A 13238-nucleotide genomic window follows, 5' to 3' on the forward strand; every position below is an offset into this window, starting at 1 on the left:
AATCTTCGCAGCATATAATCCTCCGCAAAAAACATTACTGTCCTCGGATCTGGACAACAGGGAGCCTGTCATCATGGCCAGTGACTTCTACGCTAAGCATCCAGTCTGGAATAGCCGTTCTACCAATAAAAATGGACACGTACTAGCAAACTATTCAGGATCCAACAATGGTCGTGGCAGGTCCCACTGAACCTACCCATCACAACACATATGATTGGGATCGGGGACACGCTAAGGGTATTTGCCGCTCGGGTGCAACCTTTTATCGGTCGTCCCTTAAAGAAATAACTAAAAGAAATTGCATGTAGCATTTACTACAATAAATAAAATAACAATTTATGCTAACCAAAAGTTACATGTCTTATTTATTAAAAACACAGAATACACAGTTTCGTATAGTTATTTTTAAATTTTTTTTCAAAAACAAACAAAAAAAAGAACAATTATTTCTTAATATAAACAAAGATTAATTGCATATGCCTTTGCGTATCATTTACTTGATGTGATTTTTTTGTGGCAAAATCATTTATTATATCCTCCATATCTAAATTAGTAGCAATTTGATGTTCTGTGCTAATAAGACTTAAATTGTTGAGTCTATCCTGTGTCATTGTACTGCGGAGATGATTTTTTATAATTTTCAGCTTTGAAAAGGATTTTTCGCCCAGTTGCAACAGTCAGAGGTATTGTCAAATAAATTCTTAGTGTTATTGACAAATTGGGGAAAACAATAAGAAGATCATTCGAAAATATATACTCAAGTACCGAAAATGCGTTCATATTCGGATTAAGATAGATTAAAATATTTTCTATTTCCTCCCATAATTCCAAGGAGTTTATATCAGAATCTTTATCATCTGTCAATTTTATCTCCTAATCTTTACAATATTTTAATTTTTCTTTTTTCTCCATTGTTTATTTATTCATATGGAGTTTCCTCCCTTTTCTCCCCCGTCCTTATTGGGGCCAGTTGATCCCCTCATGGGGGGGGGTTAAGTATTTATGGCTGTAGATCCGTGTGTGTTCACGGGGCCGGTTTGCCTGCTTGTGGGATGAAAAACCCCAGATAAATTGGAGGAAAAACCCTGCTGTCCATGCCCAAGACCGGCTAACTTGGCTATGGCTGAGGAAGATCCTTAAGCTCCTCACGTCGTTGACGGGAATCGAACCTAGGACACTCCTTCCCCAGGAATATGGTTGCGAAGTGCAAAGCCACTAGACTAACCGCGCGAACATTGGTTTTAATAAATAAATATCATTTAAAAATTCAAAAACATCATTGTTCTTTCAATAATGTAAATCTTTCATCAAGTTTTGAAATAGCTATATCAATTATAACTAAATAAAAATTGACTTTGAAATTTTGTTCTTGCGATTCAATAACTTAATCTTCACTTTCATACGAGAATAACCATTTTGTTTTCCGAGGTCTGACTATTGGCATACAAGGAAAAATTGGATCACAATCCACTGTATTTGCAATTTCGGTTGCTTCCCCTAATATATTTTTGAATGCCTCATCTGTTCTACAATCCTTTAAAACCCTTTTTTAGATCTATCAACATTTTCATTATTGTAGACATAATTACGTCCGGTTTTCGCATCAGATTACTTATGACATTAATTTTCGATAAGATTTGGTGCCATATAACAAGAAAACATATGAATTTGAAAGATTTCATTTTTAATAATAATGATTCAACTTCGTTCCCTGTGTCGTCTCTTGATTTATCTTGTTATAAAATGTATAAAGCATCGTTTTTTTTTCTAATTATACCTTAAAGCTTTTACAGCGTCTGTGCAGCTTGACCATCTCGTATCAAACTTTTTTAAAAATAAAACTTGATCATTCCTCTTTTAAAATTTTCCAACGATAGGCTGATTTAGAAAAAAAAATTATATATTTAGAAAAAAAATTTAAATATATATAAAATTATATATTTTAATGAAATAAAATTTGCTATTTCACGCAGAACACTTGCAACATCATTTACAACTAGATTAAGCGTATGAGCGGCACATGGTACGTAAAACGCTCTCAGGTTCATATCTAATATTCTCTTTTGGAGACCCTGATTTTTGCACTTCATGTTTGCCCCGTTATCATATGCTTGAGCACGTAAATCGTAAAGATTTATATTTTCTGATTGCAAAACATCTACAACAAAATTTGTTAAACCTTCGCCTGTTGAGTTAGCAACTGAATAAAATCCTAAAGTGTCCTCTGATTTCTATTTTCTTGTTGTCATTATTGAGGTAAACAAATCTTACAACAATATATAATTGATTTTCGTGAGATTCGTCTGGAGTGGTGTCTAAAATGATAGCGTAATATTTATTTAATTTTAGCATTTTAACAATATTAATTTTATTTTCTTCTATTATTGAAATCATTTCATTTTGCATTTTTTCCCCGCCTAAATAATGTGACATTTTGTTCTTATCGGTTTGTATTCGACTTATACGATCTGCCATTAAATTATCGAATTTTGCTACAGTTTGTATTCATTTTAAAAAATTACCGTTGCTATCTTCAAAAAGATGTTGAAAGTTTATTTTTCACTTGGTCAGACTATAATAAATTTAGTTTAATCCTTTATCCAAGTGTGTGCAAAGTTTGCGCCTGAAAGTATCTTCAGGACTGGGGTAAGGTAGTACAACACCGGGCAACTTGTAGCAAAGGTGGACCAAGCTAACATCACTCCTATCTCAGTATCTCCCATAATGCAAAACACATCTCCTTGCGGATATGTATAATGTTATGCATTAAGGGAAGGGCCACTACCCAGACTAGTTTCGACCTTTATTGAGGTCTCTTCAGTGGGAGCCAGGCCCAAGTGGAGATACCAGGCAGAAGCATTAGCAAGGTCATCTCTACCTAAAGGAGTTGCCAAACGGTGTGCCACCTTTTTATTAAATTACTCTGGATTTAGAGAAAGATATAAAGTTCAACATCTTTCTCTAAATCCAGATCTTGGCCAGTGCCCAAGCTGGCTATTTGGCTATGCCTGAGGAAGATCTTCAAGTTCTTTACGTCTTCGACGGGAATCGAACCTGGGACACTCCTTCCCCAGCCATATGGTTGTGAGGCAAAAAGTCACTAGGCTAACTGTGCGGAACGTTCGACATGAATGTCTAATGAGCAGCAAATTAAGACAGATGGCGCCAATCTCCTCTTCTGTCTTCGCCTGCTAGCATTTAGTTGGGCATAGTGGGATGGCCTTCACGCCTTGGGAGGCCCTACCAGGAGTAATGATACTCTCAACGTGCTTCGCCATCCCACCCAGGGCCACCACCCCCTCCCCCGCCACGGCGAGGCATCATAGCAGGACTTTTGGGGAGGGCTTAATTAAACTTCTATAAATGACGTATTAAGTGGTTGGCTTATATATTCTGCAAACCAACATGCTGCAGGTTCGAATCTCACCGTGGGCATATATGTGTGCCCATTTAGTTGGGAGATGAATTTCGTCGCTAGATGTATGACCTCCCGTCCCCACCACGATTATTTTGGTCTTTGGAAGGATTATGTAAAAAAAAAAAACATGTCCTTAACCCAGAATAACATCAGCCCTGGAATGTGGGATGCTGGCAAATAAAATACAAGTTAAAGTATTTGAAATTATTTTCTACAAACAGTAATAACGGATTTAGTATAACTCGATGCTTTTTTTTTTTTTTAAATAATAACCTTCGCATATTGTGCATTCACAGAAGTATATTAAACAGAATTTTTAAAACAATAAGCAGTTGATTTCTTTTCCCACCCACGGTACTAATGTACTATAGGTTTACAACCTTTCGTGGGTGGGAGTCATCGACAAAAATAAGAAAATCATACTAAAATAAAAGCAAAATATACTGGTGCTTCCGTGAATTGGATCCCCTGCAAATTGCTACATGGTTATCGCTGACCTGAACTTTTTCACTCCCACATTAGATGTGGGAGTAATTCTATCTTTGGAAACTTTGAATCCAGCAGCTGATCTTTCATTTTTCGAAATATAGGTGCGTTTTTGCACTTTTTTTTTCCCAATATAACCCGGATTCATCCGCATTGAACATCTGGTCTGCACTATAAATGTTTATAAACTTTGAGAGTTTTTTTGTTTAATAAGATTTCCAACCATAGGAATTTTCTTTTGAGGTGCAATCTTCTATCGAAATAATTAGATTTCTTCATTTTTTTCATTAGAATATCGCGTACAACGCCCTTTGCACTTATCGCTGACCCAGCAATAAACACTTTCTCGGATTTTATGTTCATTTTGTTTGATTGTTCGAATTGTTGATTCATTTAAATTCAAAGTCCCTGCAAAAACTCCTGGTTTCCCTTTCGTTGCAGTTTGTGGCCATTATTATAAAAATATTTTTTAACACAAAAAAGCAAGCATTACATATTGTAACTCACCAGAAAATAAAGTGCTCAGCTTGAAATGAACACACTTATGATTTTTAATGCACTTTCCTGGCAGAAACGAGGACAATTTTCAACAATAAACGTTTTACACGGTAAACAATTGAGGTACATACGTGCTAAAGGGTATTTTCCATACAGGATGTCTCAAAAAATGTATACACACTTTGAATGATCATAAAGTTGGTATTTATTATAAGATAGTTAACTTTCACATTGTAAAGTACACCACATAAATGTACTTTTCATCCCTCAACGTCTGTATTGAAATTGATGACCATTCTGGTCCAGGGACCGCTGATAACGTGCAGCAATGGAATTGCAAACACGGAGCATCATTTCGTCTTGTAGCTGGGCGCATTCTCTTTCGATTACTGCTTTCAAGTCGTCGACTGTTGCCAGTTTTGAAGTGTAAACTTTATCCTTGATAAATCCCCATAAGAAGAAGTCCATTGGCATGAGGTCTGGTGAACGCGGGGGATATTCTACAGAACCTCTTCTTCCAATCCATCTGTTGGGTAGAGTCTCATCAAGATAGGCCCTCACATCTCGATGGTTGTGTGAGGGTGCCCCATCTTGTTGAAAATAAAAGTCCTCATCCTCAAAGTCCTCTTGAATACATAGTATGACAGCTTCATGCAGTAAGTTCAAGTAATGGGCACCAGTTACAGTACCGTTGAAAAAGAATGGTCCAATTAATCCGTGTGCTGATAAGTCGCACAACACCGTCACTCCTGGTAAATTTACATGATGTTCCTCAATAACATGCAGATTCTCAGGTGCCCAGTAAGTGCAATTGTTCCGGTTAATTGATCCATTTAATTTAAATGTGGCCTCATCACTTCACACAATTCATCTTGGAAATTGTGCGTCCTCTTCACATTTTTCCAAGTACCACTCACAAAACTGCATTCTCCTATCCGGACCATCTTCATTGAGTGCACTCTTCTTGGAATGTAACTTTTCCAATGACTGCCCTTCAACATGCGATGGACACTTGATTTTGATACTGCTATCTCACGAGATGCTTGTCGCACAGATTTTCTTGAACTCTGACGATACGTTTCAATCAACCTTTCTTCTGTTGCGGGGGCCTCGTAGCTGTTAGTGGTCTTCCTGAACGTTACTTATGGACATTTTTTACAGTTCCATCTTCTTCAAATTTATCTCTAATTAGAGTGATAGTAAGTCTCGTAGGTGGATCTCGTTGGAATTCTCTTCTAAACTGTCTTTGCACTTCCACTACGTTTTCATACTTCCAGTAGCATTTTAGGATAAAGTTTCTTTCCTCAAAGCTTAGTCTGGTTTCAGCCATTATTTTAAATCCGTTAAACCTGCGAAATAACGAAAATTAAGTGAGTTATCAGCTGTTGAAGTGTGTATACATTTTTTTGAGACATCCTGTATAAATTCGCTACTTATAATTACATATGAGATACAGGCAGACACAAATTTAACGAAGATAAAATTTGATTTTTAAGTCACACGGTGAAAAGCATATGAAAAGATAAAGGGTTACTACAATTTGTATACCGTGTTTTTATCGGAACCGTGTTGTATAAACATCGCGTTCAACAAGGGTTATTACAATTTTAGACCGCGTTATACGAGGGTTACCTGTATTTAGAAATTTATGTACATTTAATCATACAAATACAACATTTATTTTACAAATGATATTCTATCTTTTTCAATTTAGCTACTTGAATACAAATTCTACCCTACAGTTCTTTATGAAATGGTCAATAACATCGTCATAAAAAGTTGGTTGTAACTTAATTTTTCGAAGAAACACGCACACTTGTAAGGCTGAAGCTCACTGGCGAGAGCTTCTTTGACTGCGAGTGGCCCGTGGCAACAGGGTGAGATGACGTGGAGGGAGCGGAAATGGCTATGCGCGCGCATGAAATCACAGTGCTGAAGCGAGGACTTGGATACTCCCACAACCGAGCAAGCCAAGGTAGGTTTACTAGCGTCGGCCTTCGATACACAACGCAAAGCTCAATTATTGCCGTTTTAAGCTTGTAGACAAGCTTAAAACGTCTTGTCTACAAAAATTAAAGCCTATATGGAAATGCTTATAAATGCATGCATTTATTAAATAAATATTGCTTCTTTCTCAATTAATGAGCTTGCGCAGCAAGCATGGAGAATTCGCCACTGATTGTCACAGGTTTAGAAGTACTTCTGACAAAAATGAAATTAAGTCATGCATCCATGCTTAATTTATGTGCATTGTCAGAGTCTAATCGAATTATTATTGTTCTACCATATCAAACGAATTTCGATTATTTCTACCGTGGAAGAATATAATGTTATGGGTGAAGAGTTTGTTATGTAGAATAAAAAGCCAGGGACAGTGATTGTATTTTGTTTTACTATTCGTAGCAATTTGTGATCGTTTGTCGAAATACTCAAAACCAGTACGCTAATGACGCATTTCCGAATTCTTATGCAATTATTTCGACAGCAGAACCGTGAAATACAACATAATAACGTCAGGCCTGGAATGTGGGCTGCTGGCAAATAAAATGCAAGTTATAAGAAGCCGTATTTGAAATTATTTTTCTCTACAAACAGTAGTAACGGGTTTAGTATAACTTGATGCTTTTTTTTTCTTTAAAAAAAAAAACAACTTTCCGTATATTGTATATCTACAGAAGTATATTAAACAGGATTTTTGAAACAATAAGCAGTTGATTTCTTTTTAAATAAAAGTTATAAGAAACTGTATCTGAAATTATTTTTGTCTACAAACAGTAGTAACGAATTTAGTATAACTTGATGTTTTTTTTTTTTTAAATAACTTTCCGTATATTTTGTATTTACAGAAGTATATTAAACAGGATTTTTGAAACAATAAGCAGTTGATTTCTTTTTAAATACTTTCATAGAGCAGGGATTTTCTCCCAAAACTTGAGTTTTTCATTCCACAAAACATAAATCAGCCAGAAGAAAACAAGCAATTAATAGACATAACACACTAGTTCACAGAGCTAGAACCGTTCTAGCTCTATAATGAAGTTCTATAATGTTGTTACTGAGCCCATTAGCATTCCAGAATGCGACCTGTATGGAACTTATTGTGATGGCCGGATTATCCATTAATCATTGAGAATATGACTTTGGTATTTTTAAGAAATCTGTTTGCATCAGCCTGGTTTGGATTTGATTTGCTAAAAGCTGTTAGCATTTCTCCCCAAGTGGCGGCAAGCATCGCGGCGGAGTTTTGACTGTTTGGTATGGTTTCTGCCGGTTTGTTGCATGAGGAAACCACAGAGACATACGATTTTTGGGAGTAATAGTCCGCACTTTAATAATTTTCGACGCAGGTTGTGTGACGCGCTTCTGAGTGGACGGGGCTACCGCCTCCCTAGTCTTTGTCAGGTTAGATGGGTGGAGCGAACAACCCTTGTAGTTGGCTGGGTGTGGGCCTCCGCAATTTGCGAAATTAGCAGGAGTGGTTCTTGGCTTGACGCACGTATACGAGGGACGATTATTACCACACTTAACACATTTGTATTCCGCCCTACAAAGTTTCTGCGCATGCCCATACTTTTGACAGCGGTGGCATTGTCCTGCAGATGTCTTCCTTCAAAGGTGTTGTCTTGATAGCTAAGTTGCAGACAGTCTTAAGGTCGTAAATTTCTCTTTGGTCTTTACTGATCTCCACTAAGACCAGAGGCATGGAGTTCTTGTCTGCTCAGTACATGCGCGAGATTTTAATCGTCTCTAAGCCTTGTGATCTGAGATCAGTAGCTACTTCTTCAGATGTTATGGTTTCTACCAAACCTCTGATGACGACCTTTAGGTTTTTTCACTCTTAAGCTGGAACGTGTGATATGGGACTTTCAGTTCGTCTATAAGCCTGGTTATCGGGGGTAGTCCGATGCTCCTTCTGGTTGGATCCGGATTCATTGATCGGTGTTCTTAGCTGATATAAATTTGATTGTTACAACGTTGTTTTCTCCAAAATCTTAATGTAATTTCCTTCCATATACTGTGATCTATCCCTTCCAGAATTTTCTAACCTTAAATTCCGAATCACGCTTTTGTAATTTCCCTATGAAAGTGAAAATTAGCCAGCAACTAGAAGTGAATTCTTTCTGGGGCCGTCTCCTTTTCAGACACTGACAAATTTGTTTTTTAAAGCTGCACCAGTCTGAGTCCTAGGACAGAAGAATCCTTGTTCAGGGAGACCTTCCCAGAATCTTAACGCCTATCTCATCTTACTAAAGTTCTACAGTGTCTGTAGAATTCTTAGCTTGCAGTCGTGACTCTAACGTTCTAAATTCCCCTTTCTTATTCCCCTCACATAGGTTCAGATTTTATGAGTGGTAAGTTGGTCTCATGCTCAGGTTTACATAACAAAACATGTTTATTAGGATCTCAGAGTACTTAAATTAGATTCAAATACACACAAGAATTTAATCAATTAAACACTAAATCAAACTGGCGAATACAAGTGAACATTCTTATAAATAATCAACAACTCTAGTCTCTAAGTTAATCAATGATACACATAACATTCACAATACAAAATTTTAAATCAGATTCTATCAACAATTCTAGCTCCTCACATTAATTTGGTCACACACAAGCATAAGTTTTCAGACCAGTCTAATGAAAACACCAACCAATTGCTAAGCATATTAGTCATTCCAAGTTCCCTAAGTATTTGTCGATAATTTTCTTTCCACTAGAAACTGATTCGCCTTTCCTTCTAATACTATTGGAAAATAAGTAAGAAAGTTCTGTACATTACCATCACTGTGTTTGATTACCATCTCCACCTGGTCCATCTTCTTTTGTTGGATAAGACTCTGCACTTCCACCAGTTTGCGTCCACTTGGAAGTCATGTTGTTCATCCGATTAGGCCTTTCTCTGCACTTGGCGATGCTAGCGTTCAGCTCGATCTTTTGCGGGTCACTATGGTCAGTGTTTCCGCCTTTGGTAAATAACTTTCCACTGCCTCATTCCGGTAGGACTTCTATCGACGGCCCGAAGCAGTGGACGCCAGCATCTCGCGTACTGCCCGTCTGGTACCCATCAAGCACTCACGGGGAAAAGCTCGTCATCTGACATTGTAGCACTTTCTTCTATTGGTCAGCAACCTCAGGTCCAAGCGAGAAAAGGAACAAAATTCAAGAGCTTGAAGCTCGCGCAAATCCTTCTTTATTCTCTCTCCGTTGCACCCTCTTTTTCACTGCAGAGATCTTCATATGCCACTTTCCTTTGTGCCCTTAAGCTGTTTCGTCATAACTCTTCTCCTCGAGGAGCGCTCTTTTTGGGGAACGTGAGCTCAATTCGCCTTCCGCTGCAATAAGCCTTCGCCTCAGGCATTACACTAACTTGGGTGGCTAGCACATGACCCTTGGACTTTTGTTTACACTGGATACATTTCAGATAGAATACATTTTGATCACAACTTACAAAACAAAATTTCTATTTAGACAAACAAAATTCATTTTTCCTTTGTACTTCACATTAAAGTTATTTATTTATGCTCCCTTTTTACAATTTGTCTCCTTACTATAGTACAAGTATCTCAGTTGTTATTTTATTTGTTAAATCTTGAATGAAATAATTTTTTTAATGAAAATTCCTCATTCAAGATCTAACATGATGCTGGAGTTCTTCATAGTCTCTGCAATTGCTAACCATTTTTCTTTCATTCTTAAAATTACTGGCAGAATCCTCTCTTTTGTCAGTGCTGCTGAGTCCGTCGTTATTCTTTCATCAGGTTGTGCTGTTGTGTCCATTGGAGCTGCTCTTTCCAAGGGTTGGGATATTATTTCAGGTTCTACAGCAGGAGACTCTTTTTTTCCTGCTGACCACCTGATAGTCTCTAGTCTGCACAGGAGATATCATCAGCTGCTGTTGTTGTTAGCTCATTGGCGCTGTCTTGAAATTCAGAAGGCATACTGCAAAAGTTGCCATAGTAGCTCTCAGGTCAAAGAACACACTACTGCACATCTGGATTACTGTGTGCAGATTTGCAGTTTCCTGGGGGACAAGGAAGTAGTGAAGAGAATCCAGAGGCGTGACCAAGATGGTGAGTGGTGTATGAATGACATCCCATAGGTTTGTGATTTGCAGAAGTTGGATAATAGATAGAAAAAGGGGGATAAGATGGAAACATATAGGTTACTAAAGGGAGTTTTAGAGGATTGATGCAGAGGAAATTTTTCAGTACATGAATAGAGAGGAAGAATAAAGAATCATCTCTGGAAATTGAATGTATGGTCAGCAGGGGTGACAAAGATTTTTGTTGAAGAGCAGTGAATATGTGGAAAGAGTTGCTCAAATCTACTATGGGCTTTGTCAAGATTTAAGGAGAGATATGATAGACATTTTGCAAATAAAGAGTGCAGGCCTCCTATGATGAATTTTCAGAATCCACGGAGATGCCCATATGATGATAATAAAAGAGAATAACTGCATTCTTCACGTTAATTAATCTCGTGTCTTGGATCCTTCCACTGACAGGAAGAACTCAATGAAAATAGTTATTATTATTATTATTATTATACAAGATTATTATTATTATACTCCATGGAATCCAAAGACTCATTGTGGGAGACCTAAACTATCCACACAATCTATCATACCTCTCCTTGAACCCATTAACAGACAAAGCACTAACAATTGATTCTGCCAACCAATTCACAACAAAAAATCTAGTTCTCACATTTCTACTAAATACATATTTTCTCAACTTCCTGAGATGACTTCTTGTTCTGCCCCCTCTAGCCAAGTGCTGAAATATTTTCCACCGGATCAATCCTATAAAACCCTTTAAGTAGCTTCAAGTTTCTATCATATAACTATGTTTCTGTCATATCCCCTGTTTTTTTTCCTATCAACTAACTTCTGCAGCCCACACACACACCCTCAATCTATCTTCATAGGGAATGTTCCATAGATGACTCACCAATGTGGTTTTCTCACCTCAATCTTCTCCACCACTTCCACAATCCCAAGAAACTCAGGAGACTAGATCTGAGCAGAGTAATCCAAATGTGGATGTATCAAAGCCTTCTAAAGAGGAATAACAACTTCTCTATCTTTGATTGTTACTGTGTTCTTCAATAGCCAAGTAATCTTATGAGCTACCTTAGCAATATGTCCTCTAAACAAGTGTCTTAAAATTGAACATTTTGTATATACAGAAGGAGGAAAAATTTGAAACAATGACCACAAAGAGGCTTTTCTGTAGCTGAGGATGGTTGGCTATACTGCTAAACAAAATACTTGGAACTGTATTAACATTGCCTGCCTGCTGTCGTAAACTTCAAAGAAATATATTTAGGAAATTGCTTCTATTTACACATAGCAGTAATGTTTCTAATCCATAAAGACTGTATAACTTTGTCTTTCGTGGGGAATCTTTTTTTTTTTTTTTTTTTTAAACCACAATGTTTTTGTTGTCTTTATCATGGGCATATATGTTATATGCAAATAAATTCACCTAAGCTGTAGTTTATCCTGCTTCATTTGTTATGCACTTCACTCAATTGAAAGAATCAAGAATCACAGCTGAAATCACACAAGTATCACAGACTGTAACTGCTGTTAAATAATTACAAGATTGAAAATCTTGTTCAAATTCAATGCTAAATGTTATGAGTTCTTCTTTCTCCTTTAATAGAGATATTTAACAAGTCATAACTTGCAAAGTCTGAAGCATTGAATCAATTAATCAAAGGACTCGAGTATACTTTGCAATTAGATAAACAGTCACGTCATTCAACCAATTTTGGAACATAATCCATTCTTTTATTACTTAAAATATCCTGAGAATTTCAGCATAACTATACCAAAATGAGTTGTCGAGAGAGAGAATCATGACAATGACTCTCACTGTAGAGATCCTACAGGTCATTTACATTGTTTATGTGAATGTTTTTGACTAAACTCATATATGAATTCAAGAACAGAAAAATTGGGAGGGAAGTCTGATCTTTATAACTCACATGAGTCAATCATGTAATATCTATAGAGATATGACTAAAATGGAATATAGTCATTGCTGAATGTCCCCTAAAAATTTAAGTAGATCAGACTAAAACACATGGATGTAATATAGTCATGTAAAATACATGACTATATCCCATTTTAGAACCGATCTACCAGTTCTTCAACCATTTACCTCCTTCATCTAAAAAAAGATCTCTCATAAGCATTACATAAACAAATTAAGCCAAATAGTGAGGCACTGCCTGCAATTTGGGGGGAAAAAAAAAACTTGGCCGTGACTATTTTAACTGTTGAGAATGTAAATATCTCGCTAAAATTCCAGCAGCTTCAATATTACTAATCGAAATTTCAGTTGTTGCAGTTACATCCTACTTTCTCAGAATCATTTTTTACAAGACACCTTTTAACAGACAATCTAATACATTTTGAAAGTAAGGATTTTTGTAACATTACCAAAATAAAACTTTATTGCAATTTTAGTAATGACAATTTAATTTTACAAAACAAGTACATCAAGAAAACAAATATGTCAAGAATTCACTTAATAATGGCATGTGAGAAGAAAATGAGAGGTGATAAAAACATTTTCTTAATTTAATTTTTCCTTAAATGAATGAAAACCTTGAAACTAAAATCAATTTAACCAATTGGTTTCTCAATTAGTTAAATTGAGAAACCAAGAATTAAAAAAAGAGAAACAAGTAAAGAATAATTTACAAGTTATTTTGGCACTTGTTCTATTGTAAATTTTTAACTGATTTTTTATAATGTTGTAATTTTTTTAATACCTCTCCACATGAGACCTGATACCTATGAGGTGATCAGAAAGAAGGGAATCTG

At 36.4% G+C, this 13238-nt stretch overlaps 1 protein-coding gene across 1 annotated transcript; it reads right to left on the reverse strand.

The window, feature by feature from the left end:
- Window positions 1-4669: 4669 nt before the first annotated feature.
- On the reverse strand, window positions 4670-9277 carry LOC150107490 (uncharacterized). The gene is made up of 2 exons (XM_090392110.1): window positions 9202-9277; window positions 4670-5151 (listed from the first exon to the last, which is right to left on the reverse strand). Exons 1-2 carry the CDS (start codon window positions 9275-9277, stop codon window positions 4670-4672), a joined length of 558 nt encoding a protein of 185 aa, XP_090248236.1.
- Between the last annotated feature and the right edge of the window lie 3961 nt (window positions 9278-13238).

The sequence above is a fragment of the Typopeltis vanoorti genome, chromosome 4 (assembly GCF_054136105.1).
Source record: "Typopeltis vanoorti isolate ZY-2024b chromosome 4, IOZ_Tvanoo_1.0, whole genome shotgun sequence".
NCBI lineage: Eukaryota > Metazoa > Arthropoda > Arachnida > Uropygi > Thelyphonidae > Typopeltis > Typopeltis vanoorti.

What these genes read in the sequence shown, in the direction of transcription:
- LOC150107490 (XM_090392110.1), bottom strand. Translation starts at nt 9,277, where the DNA reads ATGACTTCCAAGTGGACGCAAACTGGTGGAAGTGCAGAGTCTTATCCA. An exon ending in AGATGGACCAGGTGGAGATG is followed by an intron (nt 5,152 to 9,201) that starts GTAATCAAACAC and finishes TAAATTTACCAG; the next exon opens with GAGTGACGGTGTTGTGCGAC.